This window comes from Schistocerca cancellata, chromosome 2 (assembly GCF_023864275.1).
Source record: "Schistocerca cancellata isolate TAMUIC-IGC-003103 chromosome 2, iqSchCanc2.1, whole genome shotgun sequence".
Classification (NCBI taxonomy): Eukaryota; Metazoa; Arthropoda; class Insecta; order Orthoptera; family Acrididae; genus Schistocerca; species Schistocerca cancellata.
In genome coordinates, this window is record NC_064627.1 from 60,885,370 (window position 1) to 60,913,275 (window position 27,906).

General features: G+C 42.2%; 1 protein-coding gene across 3 annotated transcripts in view; it reads left to right on the top strand.

Annotated features, from left to right (window-relative positions):
* LOC126161334 (trichohyalin) overlaps positions 1–27,906 on the top strand; it is a 447,594-nt gene that overhangs the window by 386,428 nt on the left and 33,260 nt on the right. For all 3 annotated transcript variants that reach the window (XM_049917093.1, XM_049917095.1, XM_049917094.1), the window contains 4 exons: positions 279–405; positions 1,013–1,127; positions 10,213–10,380; positions 17,085–17,197. In XM_049917093.1, coding sequence (XP_049773050.1) covers positions 279–405; positions 1,013–1,127; positions 10,213–10,380; positions 17,085–17,197 — 523 coding nt within the window. The remainder of the gene's footprint in view (positions 1–278; positions 406–1,012; positions 1,128–10,212; positions 10,381–17,084; positions 17,198–27,906) is intronic.

The window sequence follows — 27,906 nt, forward strand, 5'->3', positions numbered from 1 at the left end:
GTGACTGGAATATTGGTTCTTATAAACAAAATGACAGACAGTCGCATGCCCACAGATGTTTTATTGAAGGTGTCAACAGCAGCAGATGCCTATTTGCACACATATCTGAAATCTGATTGCAGTGGCTTTCTTTTTCCACCATATGTCTGTTCAGGGAAACCCTCTAACAAGTTTTGTAATGTGCTCATTTTTCCATCATTATGGAAATATTGATACTATGAATGATCAAAGTAAATATGTAGCAACATTCACACTAATTAGTTCCCATTGTTTTCTAGAACTTGAAGAGGAATTAGCAAATGAAAAACAGGAGTATGAAGATCTTACTACAAAATATGAAATGCTTGAAGAAGAACACGTTGTCACAAAAGCCCAGCTGGTCATGGAAAAAGAGACACTGCAGGGGTAAGTTGAAAAAAAAATGGTGATTATTTTTTAGTGGTAAACATGAGAACTCTTCAGAAATTAGAAGGAACCATAAGTTAACATGCAATTGTCCTTAAAGCATCTATTAATGAGTCTGTCAACAGTTTCAGTATTTATTAGGCGATTAGTTTCAAACCCTTACAGGTTCATTTTCAAGCCTGGCTTAGTAAGGATGTGCTCACAGCGCCTGATCAGAATAACAAACACTGAGTGGCAACACATGCTCTATAAATGTTTACAGGATAAATGCCACAATCCAGATGCCTGTTACGAAGTCAAAATCCATGTCAGTGCAGCCTCAGTAGGTTAGGCTTGAAAATGAACCGGCAAGGGATCAAAACTGGTCACCTTATAAATACTGCCACGGTTGACAGGGCCGTTAATAAATGCTTTACAGAATTTAAGTAAAGTTGTTGTTTTCTGTCAATTAAATGATGAGACTGAGAAAAAGTACAATAGTATTTGTATAGATTGATTATACTTGATTAAAATAACTTTGTAACTGATATTTCAGTCAAGTTGTATGAGCTATAGTTGGTAGCCAATCAAAGTGCTTTCTTTATATGACAGTTTCTTTGTGTTTCAGTCAACTCCTGTCCCTAAAGAGGGAATTGGCTAGTGCAGAGTCAGAACTTCGTACTCTGAGAGAGACATACAACTCTAAGCAAGATGCTTGGATTAAAGAAAAACTGGACCAACAGGTATGTCTTGTGTATGATAGTTTTAAATCTGAGGATTTCTGTGTAATTTTATGCACGTCAATGGGAGTATGACATAGTTATGTGCTATACTGATGTATCTCCTCTGAAAATTTATGGTTCTAAGCCAGTTACAAGTCAACACAGGAAACAAAAGTGTGTAACCTTGAACACACACAAACAAAACTGGAAAGAATAGCTGCCTCATATAGAGAAGACGATGTTAATGCTAACATATTGTAGTGTAGAGGTAGAAAGAAGAGCAGTGGAAGGGATAGAAATATGTGAAGGAGGAGAGGTCCATCAAATGTGGAGTTGGGGGGGGGGGGGGGGATAGCCAGATCAGATTTCCTTAAGGAGCTAGTATGGTGGATGGTAGATTAGGGCACACATAGTGACCTTGTCTGGTTCAGCTATTGAATTTGACTAAATTGTATCGGCATCATGCTCTGAAACTAGGTGATAAGCTTTTCCTTGGCCTGTCTTTGATGGTGGTTATGTATAAGAGTGAATAGTGGTCTGGTGGTCTTGTAAACATAGAAAGTCATGAAGGAACTAGTTTTAAACTGTTAGTTTTTTCACCTGTTTTCCTGTTATATTATGGATGCTCCAATTTTAGCACCACTCAGTGTTAAAATGTTCTATAATGAAAATAAAATTGCTTTTAGATACAGTTTTCAGTCTCAGAATAGCTTGCATGACCCAGTTCACAGTTTTATTTCTACCCTATTAGCACCACAGTGTGTTAAAATGTTCTATAATGAAAATAAAACTGCTTTTAGATACATTTTTCAATCTCAGAATCGCTTGCATGACCCAGTTCACAGTTTTATTTCTACACATATCGCACTCCTTCCCTTAGGTAGCAGAAAATGTAAGTTGGTGTCAATTGAGTCTATTGTTCATCTCATTTCTCATGTACACATTAGTACACAAGTGAATTTTGTTTCCTTAAGGGCTTTTCTTTGGAAATGAAAGATACTTCTAATTTTTTTTCATTTTCAGATGGAAATACTAACATACATCTTACCTTGCCTCCACTCTTACGAAGTGAAACTTTTCTCTAAGTTTGTGACATCAGCAGTTGTATATAATAGATTACAAGTGGACTGCAAAATACTCTGGGATGTTAAACTAATGGACACTGAACAAATAACAAAAATATTAAGTTGTTGGCTATGTCAATAATATGTCTGAGTTAAATGTTACAAAGCTAATTTTTATTTTATATTTGTGTTCAATTGAGAAAGTTTGTGATACAGACATGTTTTTGGACATATGAAGAAGATCTCATGGAATGGAAAGGTGAAGTTTGTGATGTAAGCCTATGACCGAACTATCAGCCTGACTGCAGGTAGAGCACAGTCTTCCTATTTGTTGCAGCACTAGGAGAGGGAAGGATGGCGTGTCTCTCATCCTCACCAACTTTACTCCCCCCACCCCCCAGGGAAGATTCCTGATACTCATTTTCACAGCAGGCTGGGTGGACCTGAGGTAGTCCCAGAGGGACTAGTACAAGAAAAATTGCCACCCTTATCTGAGATTGGGCTGAGAACCTCTGGTGCTGCAGTCTAGTGCTCCACCGATTAGATCACCATGGTCACTTCATGGAATGCTGTAAAAGAATTTATAGATATTGATTACATGTTAATATATTAATTGTAGTGTCAACCAAAGACTTGTAAAATGTGGAGAGAAGCCTGTGTCAAATAGAGGCTTTAGGTCAAATCATGATTTGTGCATAGATCATGCAACTGGGAGCAGGCTGTCCATGAAAGTCTGGTATCCAGATTCTGGTTCCAGTCTGTCACACATAAAGTGTCAAGCTACAGGTCTATGTCTATTGTAGCAATGATGCAGCCCATAATGAAAGATCAGCTATTAAGTTATTTTGAAGAAAATAACCTCTTCTGTGATCCACAACATGGTTTTCAGAAGGGGAAGTCAACTACAACAGTACTACTTAGTTACAAATATAAGTCTCAGTTTTGAAGACTAGGAATCTATAGCATTGGCACTCTGTGACTTTAGTAAGGCATTTGATTGTATCCCATATAAGGCCCACTCAGCAAGTTAAAATAATATGGTATTGGTGGAGCTGTTCTACAAACTCTCCAATTGTACCTAAATAACAGATGACAGATTGTATCAATGCAAGGAGCAGACACAGGTGAAATGATGTTAAAATGTGGTGTGCCACAGGGATCCGTAATAGGACACCTGTCATTCTTAATTTCCATTACTGACATAGGCTCCAATGGGCATACCTTGCAGTTTGCAAATGCTACAACTTTGTTCTCAAAAGAGAAGAATGTATTTCAGGTTGTTCAACAAACAGAAGTCCTATTTAGTGAGGCCAAGGCCTCGTTCACCACAAACAAGATGAAAATTAATGGAAACAAAACACAGAGGATGATATGCAGCCTAAGTGATACTGAAGTGCTGGGTGGCCCAGCAGCCTTTAAACCTCTGGGCTTTTTCATCGATACCATGTTACCCTGGCAACAGCACATTCAACATGTTTGTCCTTAACTTTTACAGGTTCTGTACCTCTTGAGGAAACTAAAAAGTCTTATATCGCAGCAGCACCTACTAGCAGTATAAGTTATGGGGCTGTACTGTGGGACCATTCTGTATACTGTAAAAATATACTTTTATTGCAAATACTTCTCTGGTGGTAGAACAAGTCTACCTAATCTGCAATTCAGTGTCAATGAAAACGGTAGCAAATCTTGTTGTAATTACATGTAAGTACAACATGACCAGTAGACTGAACATAATTTCATGGAAGGATTTTCACATTGGAGGGCATGATCTTGCTTTTCATGATCCAGGGCTAAACGAATGATCCAGGGCTAAACGAATGATAGAATCTCTCACCATCACTTAACGATCTGGAGCTAAATGAATGATAGAATCTCTCACTATCTGATGGGCATATGGCTTTTTATGCACATTGGGCACAAAATGACCATGGTAACCCATGGAGTTCAGCCAATCATGCTAAATGGGATTGATGTGGTTGCTTCCTACAGCAGTAAAACTCAACCCGAGATGCAGTAGTATTTTGAAAGAAGTTCACACATTTGGCCAAATATTAACAAAGGCAGAGCCTGCAAAGTGGGAGCTGACATAGGACTTGATACATTCTTGGCGATATCCATGAAAGAAACAAGGCATGACATAAAATAGCATCAGTAGTCCCAAGAGCTTGAAAGTGTTGTCGCAGACATTTCTCGTATATGCCACATTCCTCAAAGGACTCATCGTATGGAGAAAAGGGTGGCGGATAAACCATTTGGGCCATAGAGGGCAAAACAGTAGGTGACACAGACTGAGGAAAATGCCGACTAGACAGAACGTAAGCCAAAGATTGAAGGGCCTGAGTTTGACTGTCCAGCACCTGTGATTTGTGGTGTAGTGCCATGGTGAGTGACTTGCTGTTCGACCAACCAATGATAAAATGTCCTCCGTAACAATATCAGCCAATGTGAGAATAAACGGAGGACCAACAAAAGTAGAAATTTGCACAGAGAATAGGACCACACTCGTCACCAGTTGTGTTGTAATTACGTGTAAGTACAACACGGCCAGTAGACTGAACACAACTTTATTCCATGGAAGCTTTAACAATTCACATACAATATTTAAGTAACATCCAACAGGAGCCAATCACGTACACAAAGAGCTGTAGCAATACACATGGAGAACAGAGGCTAAGTGTAGCTCGACTAGCCTTAAATAGATTGAGGCCTGTAGTGTGCTCTGATGGTGATGACACACACACACACACACACACACACACACACACACACACACACTATGCAGATGACATAGCACTACCACATGCATAGACTTTTGAAAGTGCACGCATGTGCCACTGTGACTCTGCTATTTTACAACACTGTTTCTCCTATTGATTGGCTTATTATTCAGGATGTATATGACCTGGGACAACTGGGAGATCCGGGAAAAACCCAGGAATTTTTTCATCCAGGAGAAAACCGGGAAAAATCTGGGAATTTTTTAGAATTCCATGAATTTTTCATTGTTTTAGTTTTCAGTTAAATTTTTGTAATTTTGGCTGGTAAGAACCAATATTCTAACAAAGGATATTACTGTATCCCGCTACTGCAGAATAATACTGTAGCAATAAAACATGAACTAGAGAAAAAAACGAAAATAAAACTTAAATTGCAAAAGAAATGCACAATATACAACAACAAAACACAGCGTGCATACAAGTGTCTGCCAACAGCAAAATGTGTCAAAGGCTTTAGGGACACTGTGCAATGCTTCATAACAACAAATTGCCTCCGATGAGCATGACATCACAACTGTTTACATTTATATTCATTTCAGCTGTTAGCGCGGGCTCACATGCATGTGCAGTTGAGTTGCGGATGAGTAGTACCTTCTCCTGCTTCTGGCTACAGAAATGTGGTTGTTGGCTGTGTAAGCAGTCGCAACAAGAAGCTACTGGATCTATGGAGGGGGGGGGGGACAATTCATATTATTGAGGAAAAAAGCCTTGTTTCACAAAGTGCCTAGCATCCAGCGCACATTGGTCTTTTGATTACTCATATGATTTTGAAATGCATGCCTGTTGGTTTTTGAACACATTCTAGGCTGATTTCTGAATGAATCATAAGTTGATTTCTGAATGCGTGCATAGTGTATGTGATGTCTATGTCAGGGGAATCCTCATCATATCTAGAAATAAACTTTCCTGCAGGCAAAAGGGGATGGGGCTATACGAGCTGAGTGGAGTAAAGCTGAACGGGTGAATGCCAATCACTATCTGATTATGTGGTTCATTGGGTTTGCGAATGACCAGCATTGTTATAATTACTAGCAAAATCCATAGATTCAGACTACCAGAGTGGAAATAAATGACTAATAGGAATAACAGGTAAGAAAGATTACGTATTATCTCCTCGTTGTATCCAAGAAAGTGAAATTTTGACAGAGAAAATTTTTGGTCAGATCGCTACACTAGTAAGGGCCAGTTGCACAGTCCCCGGTTAGCAGTCGCTGAAGTTCTATTCAGGAAATAGCATGTAAGACACATTGTATGAACATGTAAAAACACCTAACCTGAGAATAATTGCGCAGTAACTAAACCGGTGATTCTGGCAGAGTTAGTGAAGTTAACTGGCGAATAAGTTTTGACAGTGGCAGGAATAGTTCCAGAATTAGTGATGACAAGATTGTTAGTTAGAATGAGGAAGGAGAAGAAAAAAGGACATCACACAAATTATGGAAGAATATGACAATTCCAAATTGATATAAAAATTTCATACTACTATGTTTCGATTTCATGCTTGAGAAACTGGAGCGTATGAATGAAATATGAAACTAACGTGAAACTTTTTGCTTGTAGTAGGCCTAATAGGCATTTGATATTGTTACTTCGTGAATTATATTCTGTTGTGTTATAAAAATGGCCATTTGTGCCAAAACAGCCTGGTTTATTTGATGTGTTTTACAAATGCTGCAATATTAGAAAGCCTATTTTGTTTTATCTAGCAGACAGTGACAAAATAGATGTACTCGGTTTGAGAAACCACACCAGTCTTGGGTACTATTTGTATTAACAGCTTTTGCAGTATTAGACAATGACATTTCAATTTTTCATATAGCAAAACATTTGACAAACTTTGTTGAGGTAATAGATTCTTTCACAGAAAGGAAAGCATGCCTCGTAAAGCTGTAGCAAGATTAGAGAGAAAAAAATGCTAGGAGCTAAGGATTGAAGAAAAGTGTACTGTCTTGCTTGCCTCTTGTTTTTACTGGTTTTATGTATCCTATATTTAATTTTATGTCAAGCAAAAGAGAAAGTTATTGCCTAATAGTCAATAAAGAGCACAAATTTTCTGAGCTCTTGTTCTCCCGATTACAAATAGTCTCCTCAACTATTAATTGCTAGGATTTTTTTAAGAGGTGCAGGATGTCAAACCAGCCGACTGGGAGCTGAAGAGGCACCACAGGACATTTTAATTTCCACTGTCCTGAATATAGTTTGATGGCATCCATTACAAAACATACACTTTTCAATTCCACAGAGCGAAATTCAGTGACGTGCAATAGAAGAATGCTGTGTGAAGAGGCGTGGCACTGCACTTTGGCACACTTAAGACCAAATAACATGCCTTATATTTCCTCGAGCACATAAGTTTTATGTATCAGACTCTTCAGAAAGATGTGCACTACAAATGAACATATTTTTGAAATTCTACTTTTATTTTTTATTTTTGACATCCTATCTCAAACACTCGATGGAGGAGGGTGGGGGGTGCCACTATCTAGTATTGCTCAGGTGTGTAAATATTGTAGATCTGGAGCTGATGCGCAGAGCACTCTGAATTATAGTGGGGAAGTGTGTAGTCTCCATGTGCCCATGTTTACATTTAGTGATTTTGATGTTTCCTCTTCGTTTACTGCTCTCTCGTCAAATGAAAACAAAGCAGGTTTCTGTGACCGGGAGCTATTGAGTGAATTAAAATACATTCACATAATTATGGAAGGCTAAAATATGTTATTCGTTTCAGATTTTATTTTATTTCCACCTTTCTGACAGTCAAGTGTTAATTGACTTGCAGAACAATGAAGTTATTTTTGTCGGTTTGCTAAAGAAATTTGGCTTTTATTAATCTTTCCCACTGAGGCAGTCAATGTATTTGAAATGAAGTGTTTAATTCCACACTATTGGCTAATTTCAACTGCTTGCTGCATTTAAAGCATGTTTTCATCTTCTAGCATGTATGACATTATGCCATATTAAAGAACCAAACATGAGACAATACAGTACAGGTACTCCAAGAAAATTTACATCCCAAAAACTACACTGAAAAGCTCAATATCAGGTCAAGGCCTAGTTCATTGGGAGTCTGGACATATGAATGTGCACTCTAAGTATGCAATTTCAATGTGCACATTTTAGTATGGTTCATGAAATTCCTATGCTTTTGGAGCATCCTCTGATGTCTTGTTTCTTTTATGACATAATATAAGATCTTTCAATGTTTTACACATATGAACATAGGGGCTTCCTGCGTCATCGTAGCAGAGCAAGCGTGGTGGCGCCTGTTATCTGGCGCTCTCTGACAACTACTGCAATGAACCTGTTTCTAACATGTCACAGTAAAATATTGCAAATGGTAGTTTGAAAAGCATTACTTTAAAAGTAAATTTCCTTTTATGCAAGTTGGACTCCGTGCAAGAATGTATGATGAATTTCTTAAATCACAGAGTGTTTGATTCTCATTTAACAATCAGCTCATTGGTGACGAGCCATTTAGAGAAATTTCAAGCCCAGAAGATCCGACATCTATGTCGTTATTATGAGCAAATTGATGTAGTACTACAGGATGCCCTCTTTCCTCCCTGGTAACTAATTTATTTGTGGAAAACTTCGAGGACAAGTCACTGGACTCAGCTAAAAATTTTGCTGGCACATTTGTGTGATATATTCTAAAGTGTAACATGCATAAAAAAGATCAACATTATATATGAACGCTTAGCTTCTCTTGGAGTATGTGAAAGGCTTGCTTATCTAGTAGAAGACTACGTATATTAATTTAAAACATTAACTTTTCCTGTTTGTGTATTCACGTTACTTAACAGTGATGTTGCTATTGGCTGAGTGCATCACGAGTCTTATGGTCTGAATATCTGCTGTCACCGGCTGGCGAGATCACGTGACTGGGTTACAAAAGCGCATCGCAATCTCTATTTCAATGGTCCGGGAAGTAACATGAGCTGTTTGGTGGAATTTGAATTCATACTTTTGTAATATGAAAATATGCAGTGTACATGTTGCTGCCCATCAAAGATCTTTTCAAAACATGTTTTTTTTCCTTGCATTTCATTTCCTAAAGTACCAGGAAATTCTATGCCCATGCATAAAAACATAACCATTCAAGGGATTGATAAGTTTTACAGTTCTGAGGGATAATCTACTGTCATTTAACATGGAAAAAGTGTGTTTTCACCTGGGAGAAACTGTATTTTTAAATGGAAAATCTGGAATTTTTTTTCCTTGTCCATGTGTACTCCCTGTTATTGTGAAGTATATCGTAATCTAGTTCTTAACTTTATGTTTTATAGTACCCACTGTAGTACATAGTTTAAATTGCAGTATTTTATTCATTTTATTGTAGTAAACTCTGATGCTGTCTGCCCAGCCATGGCTGGTGAATGACATAGAACTGGTAAAATAAGGTAATAACCTGTGTTTCATAATTAACCCACTGAATACTCTGAAAAGATAGAAGAATCTGAGTACAGTTTTATGGAAGTTTCTAAAAATTTCAGTGTTTTCTCCAGAACATTTATAGGGGAATCTGACACCATCAAAGAATATTGTAATAATATTTTGTTGCTGAAACCCCTAAACGATGTAGCAAGTGGCTTTTCAAATGTGGTAATTTTCCTTCTTCTCTAGATCTTATATGTCACCTGAAAAATAGACAACAACATATGTCATTCAGATTTGGGGTTACAGTTGGATAGGAAACTGCGCTGCCACAATCAGTTCTCCAGTTAGGAAATGGCCTCACTTCTTTTCAATACTGCAACTACTTAGCATACACTTTTGCCTCCATGAACATGTATGTTTCACTTCATTTAAATCCATATCTAAAATACACTTAACATCCTACCAAATGTTGGTACCATGTTGCATTGTGACAGTTGTAAGAAGCAGAATTCATCAGAAGCAGTTTATTTTCCCAAATAAAATTTTAGTTTGTTTACCATGTGTGACAATAACCAGGATCAATCTTTCACTTTCCTGTTGTTGTGGTTATTCTCCGACACAGTAATACCATGTTCAGACTGGGGCTCAAATCTATATCTTTGCTTTTTGTTGGTAGTGCTATCTGAGCTACCAAGGCACAACTGGTGTCCTGCATTGCAGTTGTCACCTGTCAGTATCCTTTTCATACTTTCCAATGTCCTTGGGCTCTCCTGCAGTCCTTGCTAACCAACTAACCAAATACTTCTAGCAGATATGCTAATTAAAATAAAATTATAAGCTTTATATGAGAAAGTACAGTAAAAATACAAATCTGATATCTCTTCACAGGAGAAACTAAAGGAACTGGAGGCAAAAACAGCAAGAAACGCTGATGAGGCTTGGGCACAAGAGAAAGCAAGGCTGAAAACTATTGTTGAGGAGAAGAACAAGGAAATAGAAAGTGTGAAGAAAGAAAAGCGTGTTTTCAGTGATCAGGCTGATCATTTCCGCAAAGAGGTAAATATCTCATAACAAGGATAGTAGAAAAATGATATTTTTTATGATAACAGTAATGTATACTGTAGTAACACGGTTCACATTTTCCGTCGCACTTCACATAGCGTAGACTGGGGTAGATTGGGAACTGTCTGCTATACATGCCTGATGTGAACTGACTGAGCACAGCCCGTGCTGCCTGAGTTGTTGTTGTTGTTCCGCCGGCAAAGGTTGTGGCCAAATTCTCGTGTGCCCTCTGGTGGACAGGACTCTACTTGCGGCAACTACTGTCCATGACGCACCGTGCCGATGTGCACCTCCCACGATCTTTCTGGTGGCTACTGCACTCCTCCTCCTTTGGGGGGTGAAGCCACTGTGATCCACTGCGTCAGAAGGTAGAGCGTTGTGCAGGAGCGATGACCTCCACATCCATTGGAAGGCTGGAGTCGAGGGGATCTGCCAACCCTCGAGCTGGAACCTTCGAATACAGCTGGAAGTGACCCACACGAAGAGGCCCCCATCGTCCCATCACCGGAGCCCGGGACAGAATGGGAGACAAGCCATCGAACTCTGGATCCTGGTCCAGTTTAGGAGGGGCAAGACTCAGTGGTGGGAACGATGGGGAAGGGACGACCACAGGTGAACCAGCCTCCTGAGAAACCAGGCCTGCGAGGGGGGCCAGTTCTTGCTGGAGTATCTCTAATGATGGGGATGCCGGTGCTGGAGTTACTGGCAGCCACCAGGGCTGAGAACCATCGCAGTGTGGCAGAGTCACAGGAGGGAGGAGTGGTAGTGTCCCCTGAGAAAACAACACGGGTGCCGGCAATGGGGAAGCCGATGCCCGAGGGGTCAGAGGGTGGGTGCCCAAACATGGACGTAGCTGATTTTGGTGATGACGTACCTCCCGGTCCCCAGCCTGCAAGGTATAGAGCCGGCAGCCATTTCGGCACAGGACCGCCGCCGGTATCCAATGTGGATTGCGACCAATCCCACGTGCCCAGACTGACATACCCGGTGGAAAACCGGGTACTCCGTTTTGCGAAGACTGGTGAGGAACAGTCTGGAGGAGGTGCAGCAGAGTCCTAGATTGGCGCCCGTGGAGGAGCTCTGCGGGGCTGCATTCTCCCATCGGTGTGGTCCGGTATGCCGTCAAGAAAAACGTCAATGCCTCCTCTGCAGGAAATTCGTGCACATACTTTTTCATCTGCATCTTAAATGTGCGCACCATGCGCTCGGCTTCCCCATTCGATTGTGGATGAAAGGGGGGAGAGCAAACGTGCTGAATACCAAAGCACCTACAAAAATCCTGGAAGGTCTGCGAAATAAACTGAGGTCCATTGTCCGAGACCAGGGTGACGGGCAGACCTTCCACAGAAAAGATTTTTGCTAGTGCCTGGATTGCAACTTCTGAAGTGGTTGAGGAGCAGCGAACCACATATGGGAATCGGGAATAAGCATCAATGACAATGACATTGAGAAACGGGCCCGCGAAATCAATGTGAACACGTTCCCATGCCTGGGTTGCAGGCGGCCATGAAGAGAACACTGACCTGGGAGATGCCTGTTGGCTCGCACACTGGGAACGGGTGGCCACCAAGTGCTCAATTTCCCTGTCAATACCGGGCCAGTACACATGTCTGCGAGCCAAGGTTTTAGTACGGGAAACACCCCAGTGCCCCTCATGTAATAACGTGAGGACTTGCCTTCGCAAACTTGCAGGAACAACCACGCGAGGAGCTATAGCATTGGTAGCTGGAAGGAGAACTCCTTCCCAGACAGAGAGGCGGTCTCGTAGAACAAAATAATTACGAAGAGGGTCCGAGGCCCGGCGTGGAGGTTGGGATGACCACCCCTGCTGAACGAAGCAAACTACTTGCTGGAGAACCGGGTCAGCTGCCGTTTCCCTGGCAACTCTAGAACTAGTGATCAGGAAACCATCAACCGCTTGGCGGGACACCACATCCAAATGAAAACACAGTCTCCTCTCGATCGAACTTAGGATCCGGGCCCACCGGAAGGCGGGACAGAGTGTTGGCGTTGGCATGCTGTCCGGTAGGGCGAAAATGAATGTCATAATGGTACTTAGAGAGGAACAAGGCCCAGCACTGTAGTCTGTGGGCCGCCCTATCCGGAATCTGAGAGGCGGGGCCAAATAACGATATTAATGGCTTATGGTCAGTATTTAACTGAAACTTCGTGCCATACAAGAAAGGGTGAAACTTGGTAACAGCGTAGACAATGGCCAAAGCCTCGTTTTCCACCTGGGAGTAATGGGCCTGCGCGGGACTAAGACTTTTATATGCAAATGCCAATGGCTGCTCAGAGCCATCCGCGTTGCGATGGGCCAGGACCACCCCCACCCCATACTGCGAAGCATCTGTAGCTTATTGGGATCCAAAGTAGCCAAACAAGGCGTGCACGTGAGGAGGCCCTTCAGCGAGGTGAACGCTCGCTCGCATGAAGGTGACCAAGCAAAAGGAACACCCTTGCGCAGAAAGCAGTACAGGGGGTGGGCTATGGTGGAAGCCCTGGGAATGAACCAGTGGTAATAGGCAATCTTGCCTAAAAAAGCTTGTAACTCCTTCAGCGAAGCGGGCCGCGGAAGGTTGATGATACCTTGGACCAAACTTCCTAGCGGCTGGATGCCATGCTGAGAGATGGTGTAGCCCACATATTCAATGGACGTTGGAAGAAGTTCAACTTACGTATGTTGCAACGCAAGCCCACAGACCTGAATTTGAGAAAGAGGTTGCAAAGGTTGTGCAAGTGTTCCTTCAAGCTGTGGGCAGTGACAGTTATGTCGTCCAGGTAATTAATACAATGAGGGATTGTCGACGTGACATGCTCAAGATAACGCTGGAATATCGCCGGGACACTGGATATTCTGAAGGCCCACCACTGGTATCGGTAAAGGCCAAACGGGGTGTTGATGACCGCCAGCCGTTTTGAGTCCTCATCAAGTGGTATCTGATGATAAGCCTCCGAAAGATTGATTTTCGAAAAATATTGGCCTCCCGCCACGACGGAGAACAATTCATCAGAACGAGGCAAAGGATAGGTGTCCACCACCAATTGGGAATTAATGGTGGCTTTGAAATCGCAACAAAGACGTAATTTTCCCGAGGGTTTCCTGACAATAATGAGGGGCAAATCCCACTCACTAGAAGAAATGGGAATAATGACCCCGAGGACTGTCAGCCGGTCTAACTCTTCTTTTACCTGAGGGCGGAGAGCCAAGGGGATCTGCCTCGCGCGTTGAAAATGCGGGTGAGCCGACGCCTTCAATGTTAAGTGAGCTGCAAAGTCTGAAACATGCCCCAGGTCCTCCTCAAAGATATCTGTAAAGTCAGAGATCAAAGATTCCAATGATTGATAGGGAACATCTTCAGAGACCAACTGTATGGTGTCTGTGATAGAAAACCCGAAAGCTTAAAATGCATCCAAGCCAAAAAGGTTAGCAGAGCTCGCATCAGTGACAACAATAAAAGTAAGAGGCCGAGTGACTGATTTGTAAGTAACGTCGGTAGTGAATTGACCCAGTAGGGGAATGAACTGTTTACCATAACCGCGTAGACGCTGGTAAACTGGCACCAACGGGAGCGACCCAAGGTCAGAGTAAGTTTGTGCATTCAACAAGGAAACTGCTGCGCCCGTATCTACTTGCAGTTGTAATCGGCGCGACCGAACCGACACCTCGATAAAGAGTTTGTGTGCCGATGCGTCGGGAACCTGGCCCGATGAAACTTCCTGAATGTCAACATCCATGTCCTCTGTACCTGCTTCCTTTGATTCTTTTGAGGCTGAGTGGCAAACTTTAGCAATGTGTCCTTTTTTATTACATCTGCAACAAACGGCCCAATGCTGGGGGCACTCTGACTGATCATGATGTATACAGCATGACGCACAGGACAGTAACAGGGGCCAGTGGCCAGAACTCAGTTTACGCAGGGGAGCGGCCATAATGGCAGGACTGTACCGCTCGCACGTCATCCACCCCGGATGCAGTGGACACGACCGCGCCATCCTGAACCGCAGCGACATCACAGCACGCTTCCAACTGTTGACCTGCGGCATGAGAGACTTCATACGATTGAGCAATGGACAGGACTTCCTCAAGGGAAGGGTCTTCCAACTGCAGGGCCCGTTGCCGGACCTCCCGATCAGAAGCCGAACGAACAATGACGTCGCGCACCATAATGTGGGCATACAATTCTCGCGACTGCTCCATGACAAAATGACACTTGCGACTAAGACCATGCAGGGTAGCGGCCAACACCCAGTAAGACTGATGGGCCTGTTTCTTCCATTGATATAACTCGACCCTAGCCACCACAACATGCGTGCGGCGGCGATAATATGAAGACAGCAATGAACACAATGCGCCTAAAGACAAGGACGAGGGTTCCTGCAACAGCGCTAGCTGCCGCAAAACTTGATACAGCGTGGGAGATATCCAAGACAAGAAAAGAGCATGACATACCTCCGCATCGGCAACATGAAACGCCTGGAAATGATGCCAAAGGCGATGTTCATATGCGTCCCAATCCTCTGCCGTCTTGTCATATGGGGGAAAGGGAGGAGGGAACGGCGCTGGAGCAGACTGCGTGGAGAGCAACGCCGGAAGCACTTGTTTCATGGTTGCCATGAGCTCCGTCTGCTGCACAACCAAAAACCGCACTAAATCCTCCATGCCGTGGATAAGCTGCGAAACTGGAACAACGACGCAACACGCAAAAGAACGACCCTACTCGTTGCCAATTGTGTAGTAACACGGTTCATGTTTTCCATAGCACTTCACATAGCATAGACCGGGAACTGTCTGCTAGACATGCCCGATTTGAACTGACGGAGCACGGCCCGTGCTGCCTGAGTTGTTGTTGTTGTTCTGCCGGCAGAGGTCGCGGCCGAATTCTCGCGTGGCCTCTGGTGGACGGGACTCTACTTGCGGCAACTACTGTCTGTGACGCGCCGTGCCGATGTGCGCCTCCCGCGATATTTCTGGTGGCTACTGCATATACGTTGTAACATAAGACACAAACAACAGTACGGCCGCAATAAACCAAAGTTTATTCTTCTTTGACATACAAGTGAACAATAGTTGAAAACATAGACACAAACACTGAAACAATCCAGATACTGGTACAGGCAGTTACTGACAATAAGGAGGAACACAATATGAGGGTGAGTGCCTGCTGCACATCACTTATAAGGAGGAGAGCTCCATTAGAAGTCATGGTGAATGCTGTGCCCTGTGCACAAGTCATGTGCCCCACATAGATCCATCGGCAAAATGTTTGAAGTGTAGCATGCAGGTGGCCTGGTGCCATGATATGTATCCAAGTACTTTGTACAGGACTATAATGTACAACACTTGACATGCAAAATTGGATTATTCAATATCCCACTGCCAGCAAAGAGAATTAAGATAGGGAACTTGGAGCACAGAGAGTTATATAGTGCTAAGAAAAGTGGCCATTCATATATCATATTCTTTTGATCCCAGCATGAACAAGAACTTTCAGTTATTTGAAATAATTTAATTAATTTAATTTAATGTTATCAAATGTGTGATGCATAGCATTACTATTTTATACCTAATGTCTCCTGTAAGAGTTGCCAAGCATATTTTCTCTGATGTTCTGACTATTACATCCAATTCTGTTTTTCCAACATGTAGGTGGAATCAGTCCTAAGAAATACTGCTCATCATGCATTTTGGGCCATTAAGTGGTGATGAAATAAAAGGAAATTATCATCGTAGCTGTTCTTGTTAGGAAGGAATTTTACTAGGGTATCATATTCACCCAGGACAGCTTCTTCTTCTTTGTATCATTCTAGATTATGGAAAAGATAATTCTATCAGTCAATTCTAATTCCTGACCTTCAGACTTTTCTTTGATTTTTTTATTCCTTTTAACTACATAGTGTATAAAAAGGTACATTTTCAAAAAACAAAATGCTGAATTAACATCTTTGAAAGCTAAGCCAGAGCCTAGTTCAGCTGTCCAAACTGTAAACAGTTGTTAGTTATTTTTTCCATAGTTACATATTTATGATAAGAATGTTAATGCAATTATTATTTGTAACAAGATGCATGGTATTCCCATCTCCTGTATTGTCTTACCACGTTATTGTAGGCAGTAGACAAAGCAGTGGTAACTCAGAGCGCTGCTATGCTATAGAATCATAGAGCTTTTTAACTTTGTTCTCATACATGCATACATGCTATTAATGGATATCATTCTCCAAGTCTATACATTCTCCATGAGACTTGAAAGGTAGCTCACTTGGAATTTCTCTCACCATGTTAGCCAGTAGCCTGGTTTGCATTCCTGACAAACAGTTTTTTCGAAAGAATATCTCACTTTTCAGAGATAAATTGTTACTTGACTGAAGGAGAGGTTTATGCCACTAAATCAGCAATTTCACAGAACACAATTATGATATGTAGTTATTACAGATCACTAGCAAAGATACACAATATTAAGAAATCATTATCAGTAAACTTAGAATTATTCATTTCTGTAACAGTTGACATGTGCTGCCAGCATAATGTTTGCTGGAAACATCAAAACTGTAAGTTCATACACATGCCATAATAAAGAATGTTTCAGCAGGATTTCCAGATGTCTGTCTCAGGTGTTATAGAATAAAAAGATTCAAAATGACATAAGGAGATTTAATTTTCATTTGAAAAAATAACATTTAGACCTCTACTTCTTCAGAATGAAGAACTTCGACGAAAGCTGGATGACTTTGAGAAAGTGGCGAAGGTACAACGAAATATATCTGGAGAAACAACAGTAATGGAAAAAGAGATTCGCGAAATGAAAAATAAGTAAGTATACTCTGCTTTACCATGGTTTGAATTCAGTTATATATGAAGGATTTTTGCCATAACTTATTAAATTGTGATACCAATGTATCATAAATATTGATGTTAGTAACTGAACTACTCCCCCCATTAGTGTTGTGGGGCATTGTTTTGAAACTAGGGATTGCTTTGACTATGAGTAACAGCTCAATTTAAGGATACATTACTGAAGTCAGTGGCATACACACACGAAACTCAAAAGTGTATAAGTGACCCCTTTGGAACCTGTGACCATGTGTGTGAAATGAGTTGTCAGGTAGATGACTTGTTGGAGTCTCTCTCGTCCTGTCTTGCTGTCTTATCTTGATTTTTCTACAGTGATCGATAGTCCTAGTTCTTCCAGTCATTTCCTCTCCTTTACTGCAGAAAAAATCTCTTCTTCCCAGAAACTAGAGTTTCTGTCAACATTTGTATGCATCAGTCAGTTTGTTACCACAAGGCAAATAACCGTTTTTCCCTGTCTGTTTTTGTTTGAAAATGATGTAATCTGTCAGTGATCTTATACCTGTGGCACCCCATGGGCATTCAGTTGTATACTCTTTTTCCTTAGAAAGATTGTCATTATTTTTAAATGATCAAAAATTGCAAATTGTTCAAGTTCTATTCCATTTTGATTCCTAGATGTCACTCCAGTAGTACATATAGGTAGCATATCTGGCATTCTTTAGAAAGAACATGAACTCTATACACATATTCCCCAATCACTTTGTCATAATTGGAGTAGACTTTAAACATCCAACAATCAGCTGGAAAAATTAGTTTCATAAGTGATTGGTATGACAATAGATTTTGCAAAACAGTACTAAATTTGTTTTTGTGATGAAGACCTCAGCTTAGTGCCTAGATGATCATGGATGACATAGGAACCAAACTTGAAGGCAGCAAACCAAATTCAGAACCGGTGAACTCTGTTTTAAGATGTTCATTTACAAAGGGAGATACAGAAGCACTGCCTCAGTCTAATTCTTGTACCCCAACAAAGATGAGTGATGTAGGTATTAGTGTTGAAATCATTAAAATTAAAGAAAGCTTGGAGTACCATTGGAATTCCAGTCAGATTGTTCACAGAACTTGCAGCGGAGTTAGTTCCCATTTCAACCATAACGTAATACAGATGCCTTCAACAAAACTGCAGTCAATTGTTGGAAGATGAAATGGCTCTGAGCACTATGGGACTTAAAATCTATGGTCATCAGTCCCCTAGAACTTAGAACTACTTAAACCAAACTAACCTAAGGACAGCACACAACACCCAGTCATCACGAGGCAGAGAAAATCCCTGACCCCGCCGGGAATCGAACCCATGCATGGGAAGCGAGAACGCTACCGCACGACCACGAGCTGCGGACCAATTGTTGGAAGAAAGTACAAGTCACACCTGTCTATAAAATGGGTAGCATAAGTGGGTCACAAAACCATCATCCCATCTCATTGATGGCCATGTGTTGCAGAATCATTTTGAGCTCAAACATAACAAGGTCTATTGAACAATATGACCTCCTACAAACCACCCAGCATGGATTCCAGAAACAATGGTCATCTGAAACCTGATTCGCCCATTTCTCACATGACATTGTAAAAGTCATGGATCAAGGCAATCAAGTGGATGTAATATTTATTGACTTACAAAAAGTATTTGACTTGGTCCCACACTAATGTTTATTAACAAAATTTCAGTCATGTAGAGTAGCGGACAAAATTTGAGACTGAATTGAGGGTTCCTTGGTACGGATGATGCAGCACGTTATTTTGCATGGAGAGTCACAGCAGAAGCAGGTGTAACTTCAAACATGCCTCAGGAGAGTGTATTCAGACCCTTGCTCTTCATTTTGTATATCAATGAGCTGGCAGACAATAGCAGAAATAAACTCAGACTTTGTGCAGGTGATGCAGTTTTCATGCGTATGACATAGTTATCTGTAATGAAGTTCTGTGTGAAAAATTTGCAAAAATATTCAGTCAGATCTCAATAAGATTTCAATGTGGTGGAAGGGTTACTTCACAATATGTAGAAAAGAAGTGACCTATGACTACAACATACACAAAAACTTCACATAGGTAAAGTAGACGGTGGACTTTAGTTGACTGGCAGTATCCTGAGAAAATGCAGTCACTCCACAAAGGAGATTGCTTACAAAACACTTGTGTGCCCCATATTAAAATACAGCTCAAATGTATGGTACTGACAGGAGATACAGAACATACACAAAGAAGGATAGCATGAATTGACACAGGTTTGTTTGACTCAAGGAGAACATCACAGAAATGCTGAAAAACCATAATTGACAGACACTTGAAGATAAAGATGTCAATTATCTAACAAAATCTTACTTGCAGAGTTTCAAGAACCTGCTTGAAGTGAAGAATCTAGAAATATACTTCAGCCCCCTATATTTTGTTCTTCCAGAGACCAGAGGCATTTAAGCACTTATTCTTCCTGTGCCCCTTATGCAATTGGTACAGGAAGAAACTGTCAACGTGTAGTACAATTCTAAGTACACTCTGCCAAGCACTTTGCAGACTATGTATGTAGATACCGATAAATCTAAAATGTATAGTGAATTTCATCATGCAAAATAAGTGGAAGATGCTGAGTGCCTTTATTCTACTTCAAAGTAATATTTGTAAGACTTCTGGAAAATAGCAGTGAATGGTTGTTTTGAAATGACCAAGGCACTGATGGTACAGAACAGTGGGCATTTTTTGAAATGTGTCATACAGAGCTGTGTAGAACAGTGATAATTGTTGCCGATCATATTCTATGTCAAGCTGATATCAGCAGGTCTCACCCTTGTGATGACAGTCTGTTGAAAGATGGTTCTTGATCGCATGAGTCTTGTAATTATCCATCAATTACCAGTCATGTTGCCTTCTTTCTTTAAGCCAGTTTGTGTGGCATGATTTGGGAGCAAATGTTCCACACATCTTTGTCAATGGTTATTAATATTGCCCTAACTGATCAAATAGTAGAGTGTGTTAGATATGCAGATTGGGATTTTTTAGAGTGGGGAATCCTCTGTGTTCTCAATGATGGATTAGATACTGTAACTGTAGAAAGAGGTAAGCAAGCCACATTAATCACAGAAAAGCACATTTGTCCTTACAGATCAGAAAGAGAAAATTTTGATATGATATTAAATACAGTAATACAGGAGCATCCATGTTAAGGTCCCAGACTTGGTCTCACATATCAATGGTGAAAATGTCCACATAGTAATAGAAACAGAAAGAAGTGAATAGCAGTTAACACTTGGATTACAGAGGGAATATGTGTCAAAACATAGGCTAAACTCCAATGATGGTGGCATACTTATTGCAGTAAATAACTCGGTAATATTACAAAATCTGAATGTTATAACCTACATGAAGGTACAATGTAGTGTAATAGGTTAGAGACACAGTGCTCCTTCCTCTGGCAGGAGGGTTAAAGCTGCAGGAAGAGGGGTCAAGGAAAAGGACTGGAGACATTTTGGAAAATGGTTACAGTTGAGAAAAGTCACCCAGAAACTCAGGTCAGGAGAGATTTACTGGATGGGAAGAGAAGGAAAGACTGGTCTTTGGAGACTACAAAGGACGAGATTTGAAAACCAGAGAGCTTAAACGTGAAAGACAGGGTAATATTCAAGTCAGAGATTACTGCTAAAAGATTGTGCATGAGTTAAGAGTGAAAAGCTAAGTGCATTGTATTTAAGAGAGGTGGCAGGAGGATGGCCAATGATAGACAGGTCAGAAAATAAGCTGTAGAAAACAGAAATGGAATGAAGGAAGCAGTAGGTACTATGAAGAAATGCTGAGACAGAAGAAATTCATGTAAATTAAGGTCAGCTGAGTGGCAAGAACCAAGGACATGTTGTAGTGTAGTTTCTGCTTGCAGAGTTCTGAGAAATTGGTGTCTGTGGGAAGAATCCAGATGGTGCATGGGGTGAAAACATCCACCAAGATCACGACTGTCATGTTGTAGAGCATGCTCTGCAACAGGATATTGTGTGTTGCCAGTATATACCCTCTGCCTATTCCCATTCGTCCTAACTGATAGCTTCATGGTGGTCAAGCCGATGTAAAAGGGCGAACAGTATTTACATAACAGCTGGTATATGACGTGTCATTTCACAGGACACTCTCCCTTTGGTAGTGTATGTTTTACCAGTTACAGGGCTGGTATAAGTGGTGGTAGAAGGATGCATAGGGCAAGTTGTGCGGCAGGGATGGTCACAGGGGTAGGAGCCGAAGAGTAAGGAGATGGGTGCAGAAGGAGCATAGGGTCTCACAAGGACATTGCGGACATTGGGAGGGCGATGAAAAGCTATTCTAGGTGTAGTGGGCAAAATCTGAGACAGAATGGATCTCATTTCAGGGCATGATTTTAGGAAGTCATGGCCTTGTTAAAGTAGCTGATTTATACATTCAAGACCAGGATAACACAGAGTGACAGGTGGTGTCCTTTGAAGTTGTTTTTTGGAGGTGTCAGCAGAAATGGGATTGGATGCGACAGCCCGGTAAATCTGTTTTTGAATTAGGGTGGTGGAGTAATTATGTCCAGTGACAGCTGAGGTGAGAATGGTGGTGTATTACTGTAGAGAGGCTGCATCGAACAAATACATTTGCCTCAAATGCCCAGGCTGTGTGGGAGGGAATGTTTGAGATGAACAGGATGGCAACCGTCGGAATGTAAGTGCTGTCATTTGTTAGTAGGTTTAATGTGGACAGAAGTGTTTAGCTGGCCTTCAGTGAGGATGAGATCAACATCAAGGAAAGTAGCATGTGATTCAGAATAGGGACATATTAAATTTAATTGGGTGAAAGTATTTAGAAATTACAGGAATTTTAACAGGTCAGCCTCACTGTTTAGTCCATATGGCAAAGACGTCATCAATATATCTAAACAAAATCAGGGGCTGAAGGCTTATGGGTCCCAGGAAAGCCCCCTCCAAGCAACCCATGAAAAGGTTGGCATAGGAAAGAGCCTATCTGGTTCCCTTGGCCATATACATTTGGTGGGTGCTTTGAAGCCAGCAATGGTAGGATGGACAGATGAGTAGGTTTGTGAATATTAGGAAGAACGTAAAAGGTGGGGGTGCGTGATTTGGGTGCTGTGGACTGAGGTGTTAGTCCTTGTGAGGAGCCTGAGGTTTTAAGGAGAAACTGCAGGTCAGATTGAATCACAGTGATGGGATCTTGATGGCGGTACAGTTGGAATCACTAACATATTCCTGTCGGTCACGTACCACAGTGATAGATCCTTTGCCTACTGGAAGGATAATGATGGATTCATCATCTTTTAGGGAATGCGGAGCCTGCAGTTCTGCAGAGGACAGGTTAGGGTCAAGTTTTAAAGACCTGAGGAAGAGTTGTGAAGCAATTCTAGATGTGAGGAATTCTTGGAAGGCTTGTAAGGGGTGATTTTGAGGTAGTGGCGGTGGATCAAGTTGGGATTGTGGTAGGAAATATTCAAGGCAGGGGTCAGTGTCAGGTTTGCTATAGAAAGGTTTTGGGATTGGATTGCAAGGTGATATTTCCAGCTGACGTTATGTGTGAAGGAAAGTAGGTCCTTCACCAAAGCAGCATGATTAAATGCAGGTTTAGGTCTGAAAGAGAGGCTTGGATAATACAGATAATCAATTCAGGAGGGAAGAGCGCTTTAGACAAGAGGCTGAGAACACTGTACTGTTGCGACTGGTTCTTATGATTATGAGTTATTATTGGTCTTGGAGGCAGTGGTGAAGGCTGTAGGATGTTAAGGAGGTTGGCTAAGCTTGCTTTGCAGGAGAGGAGTGGTGGTTGATGGTGTGGCTGTTTAGGGAGCTGCAGAGGGGCAGGAATGGTAACACCACTGTTGTGGTAGATTAGGAGGAGATGAGATAGCTTTTTGAGGTGAAGTCTGGCATGTTTTTGCAGTGTGAAGTTGGTTTGGCAGATGATACCATCCAAGGAAATGGAGGGGGGGGGGGGCAAATAACTAACTGTGGGATTTTGTAGAAGCAGAGAAGTCTAGTGGAGTGGAAATCGGCAGATGATGCATATATTCACAGATTAGCCAGGTAAGTGCTAGAGAGTGCTGTAGTTGAAACAGTAAAAGAGCCTGCTGTAGAGTAAGATTGCATCCAGAAACAAGGACTTTCAGTGTTTGGGCTTTGGGAGCAACTCCAAGGGATCACTAGGTTTTAGGATGCTATTGAAAAGAATGGATGCAATATGTGATGTGATTCATCATGGCAAGAGAGGATGGTTTGTAGTGTAGAAATGGTGGAAGTGGCAAAAAAGAGAAGCATAGGATGGAAAAAGATAGAAAAACAGAAGAAAAACAAGGAAGAAATTCAGAAAAGTCAGAAAAATTTGTACCAAAATGGTGAGAACAGTCAATGGTTAAGAACATGTAATGAGTAGCCAAGAACTTCTCACCAGAAAAGTGGCTTATATGGTATGAAAAAGTTATTGGGGGAAAAAAAAGAACTATAGAGAAAGTCACAAAACGAGACAAAATTTTAAAAACCAGGCAATCAGAAACAGACAGTCATAGGAGAAATGTAAACTACTTTGCTTGGCAAATAAAGTAATGTAGGACACGGCAGTTAAAGCCAATCAGAGTGGTTTGGTAAAAACAAACACACAAAACTTATAAACAAGGTAAGTGGAGGTTGGGAAAGAAAATAGCTGTCAAATTTGCAAATAAATTGGTAAAAGATGATTGGGAGAAGGCCCTGCAGTGCAATGAAATATAAAGTTATTGTTATAGGCAAATTCATAAATAACAATGGAATTCATCAGGTTGCCCTCCATGGGGTGGGTGCACGCAACGACTGCGGTTATATTGGGTTAGATAGAGCAGCAATCAGTCGTAGAATTAAGTTGCTTTAATATGACATTTATAGTCACAACGCAGATCAGATTTTGACCTGTGTCAGGTCATTATCAATGCTAAAACAAATACAAGAGTATATATTACAGTGTGATTTACAAAAGTTATAAGTCCATCATGACGTGATGTAAATCACATTGTAATATATACTCTTGTATTTGTTTTAGCATTGATAATGACCTGACACAGGTTGAAATCTGATCTGTGTTGTGACATTAAAGGTCATATTAAAGCAACTTAATTCTACGACTGATTGCTGTTCTATCTAACCCAACAATGGAATTGTTATATGCAAATTTGTAAATAGCTATGGACCTGTCTATGTGCCAGATAAATAAACAAATGGACTAGCACATAAGGTAGAAAATAGATGACAGTTTGAGAAAGACAGATGATAACAAAGACTGACAAGGGGCTGGTTGGATACATTGATGACATCTTTACCAATGAACTCAACAGTGAGGCTGACCTTTTAAAATTCCTGGAATCTCTAAATACCTTCACCCAGTTAAATTTCACATGGTCCTATTCTGAATCCCATGCCAGTTTCCTTGATGTTGATATCATGCTCACTGAAGGCCAGCAAAACACGTCTGTCCACATTAACCCTACTAACAAACAATTGCCATCCTCTCCACATCAAACTTTCCCTCCCACACAGTCTTGACATTCAAGGCAAAGGTATTTGTTCAGATGCAGACTTCTTACAACAATACACAACCATTCTCACCTCTTCCTTCACTGGACATGATTACCCTAGCTGCCTGATCCCTCCTAAGAACAACTTCAGAGCTCATCACTTTTCACTCAGTATTATCATGGTCTTGAATGTGTTAATCAGCTACTTCGACAAGGCCATGACTTCCTAATATCATGCCCTGAAATGAGATCCATTCTGTCTGACATTTTGCCCACCACACCTAGAATAGCTTTTCATTGCCCTCCCAGGCTCTGCAATATCCTTGTGGAGACCCTATGCTCCTTCTGCATACAGCTCCCTACCCTATGGCTCCTACCCCTGTGACCATCCCTGCTGCACAACTTGCCCTATGCATCCTCCTACTACCACCTATACCAGCCCTGTAACAGGCAAAACATATACTACCAAAGGGAGAGTGCCCTGTGAAATAACACGGCATATATCAGCTGCCACATAAACACTGTTCAGCCTTTTACATTGTCATGACTACCACCAAGTTATCAGTTAGGAGGAATGGGCATAGGCAGAGAGAGTATACTAGCAACACACAGTATCCTGTTGGGGAGAACTCTGTAGGTGGGAATTACGCTGCAACATGTCCTTGGTTCTTGCCATCCAGCTGGCCTTATTTTACGGTAATTTCTTCTGTCCCAACATTTCTTCAGAGTATTCTGTGTGTATTAAGCCGGGGACCTAGAAACAATGGAGAGGCTTCGTTCCACTGTAGCCCTCAGTGGTTCACAACCCCCCACACAAGCCACAGCCACCCCACACCAAACCCAGGGTTATTGTGCAGTTCAGCTACCAGCGGCCTCCTCACAGGAACGTCTCATACCAGACAAGTGTAACCCCGAATGTTTGCATGGTAGAGTAATTATGGTGACCGCATATGTGGAGACTGTTTGTGCAGCAATCGCCGACATAGTGTAACTGAGTTCGCCGAGGCAGATGGAAAACCGCCTTAAAATCCACCCACAGGCTGACCGGCACACCGGACCTTGACACTAATGTGCTGTGCGTATTCACGCCAGGGACTGGCACACCTTCCCACTTGGGACGCAGCGTGATAGACCGTGCGGCTAGCTGGATGGGTCTTGAGAGTAACTACTCCTTTTTTCACTCCATTTTAGTTTTCTTCATCTTTCATTTTCTGACCAGTCTATTTTTCACTGTCCCCCTGCCCTGTCTGTTACATAGAATGCACTTTCCTTTCATTCTTATTAACTCATGTTAACACAATGTTGTAGCAGTAATCTGTCTTCCATATTACTTTTTCTTTCACCTTTAATTTCTGTGGCTTTCAAAATCTCATTCTGTGCAGCTGCCAATAATCAGTCTTTTGTTCTCATCCCATGCGTTAAGTCTCATCTGACTCGGTGTTCTGGATGACTTTTTCCAACTCTTACCCTTTTCCTAAACCTCTCCAGTCCTTTTCCTTCACCCTTCTTCCTTCCCCTTCAACCCTTCTGCTGGAAGGCGAAGCCACTGGCTCCAAAATCTTGTATATGTAAAACCTTTTTTTTATATGTGTGTTCTCCTACTGCCGCTTGGTGAGTAGATTTTTTTATCTATCCAATTACGTCATATTGTCAAAAATTGCTTATGTTCATTGCGATGAAGGTACGCATTAAAGGTATATTAAACATGGTAATTAGAGATCTTTATAGACCACCTACCTCAGAAGCTGCAGTAGCAGAATATTTCAAAGAAATTGTGAGGAAGCACTTGTATTGTTAGCGGTCACATGCAAAAAATGTGTTTCACGGGTTTTGCTGGTTTTAGTGGCATTAAATTATGCTACAGTGTTCATCTTTGGCAGGCTGACATAGAAGGTGCTGTAAATCCATCTACATGCAAAATACACTCCTGGAAATTGAAATAAGAACACCGTGAATTCATTGTCCCAGGAAGGGGAAACTTTATTGACACATTCCTGGGGTCAGATACATCACATGATCACACTGACAGAACCACAGGCACATAGACACAGGCAACAGAGCATGCACAATGTCGGCACTAGTACAGTGTATATCCACCTTTCGCAGCAATGCAGGCTGCTATTCTCCCATGGAGACGATCGTAGAGATGCTGGATGTAGTCCTGTGGAACGGCTTGCCATGCCATTTCCACCTGGCGCCTCAGTTGGACCAGCGTTCGTGCTGGACGTGCAGACCGCGTGAGACGACGCTTCATCCAGTCCCAAACATGCTCAATGGGGGACAGATCCAGAGATCTTGCTGGCCAGGGTAGTTGACTTACACCTTCTAGAGCACGTTGGGTGGCACGGGATACATGCGGACGTGCATTGTACTGTTGGAACAGCAAGTTCCCTTGCCGGTCTAGGAATGGTAGAACGATGGGTTCGATGACGGTTTGGATGTACCGTGCACTATTCAGTGTCCCCTCGACGATCACCAGTGGTGTACGGCCAGTGTAGGAGATCGCTCCCCACACCATGATGCCGGGTGTTGGCCCTGTGTGCCTCGGTCGTATGCAGTCCTGATTGTGGCGCTCACCTGCACGGCGCCAAACACGCATACGACCATCATTGGCACCAAGGCAGAAGCGACTCTCATCGCTGAAGACGACACGTCTCCATTCGTCCCTCCATTCACGCCTGTCGCGACAGCACTGGAGGCGGGCTGCACGATGTTGGGGCGTGAGCGGAACACGGCCCTACGGTGTGCGGGACCGTAGCCCAGCTTCATGGAGACGGTTGCGAATGGTCCTCGCCGATACCCCAGGAGCAACAGTGTCCCTAATTTGCTGGGAAGTGGCGGTGCGGTCCCCTACGGCACTGCGTAGGATCCTACGGTCTTGGCGTGCATCCGTGCGCCGCTGCGGTCCGGTCCCAGGTCGACGGGCACGTGCACCTTCCGCCGACCACTGGCGACAACATCGATGTACTGTGGAGACCTCACACCCCACGTGTTGAGCAATTCGGCGGTACGTCCACCCGGCCTCCCGCATGCCCACTATACGCCCTCGCTCAAAGTCCGTCAACTGCACATACGGTTCACGTCCACGCTGTCGCGGCATGCTACCAGTGTTAAAGACTGCGATGGAGCTCCGTATGCCACGGCAAACCGGCTGACACTGACGGCGGCGGTGCGCAAA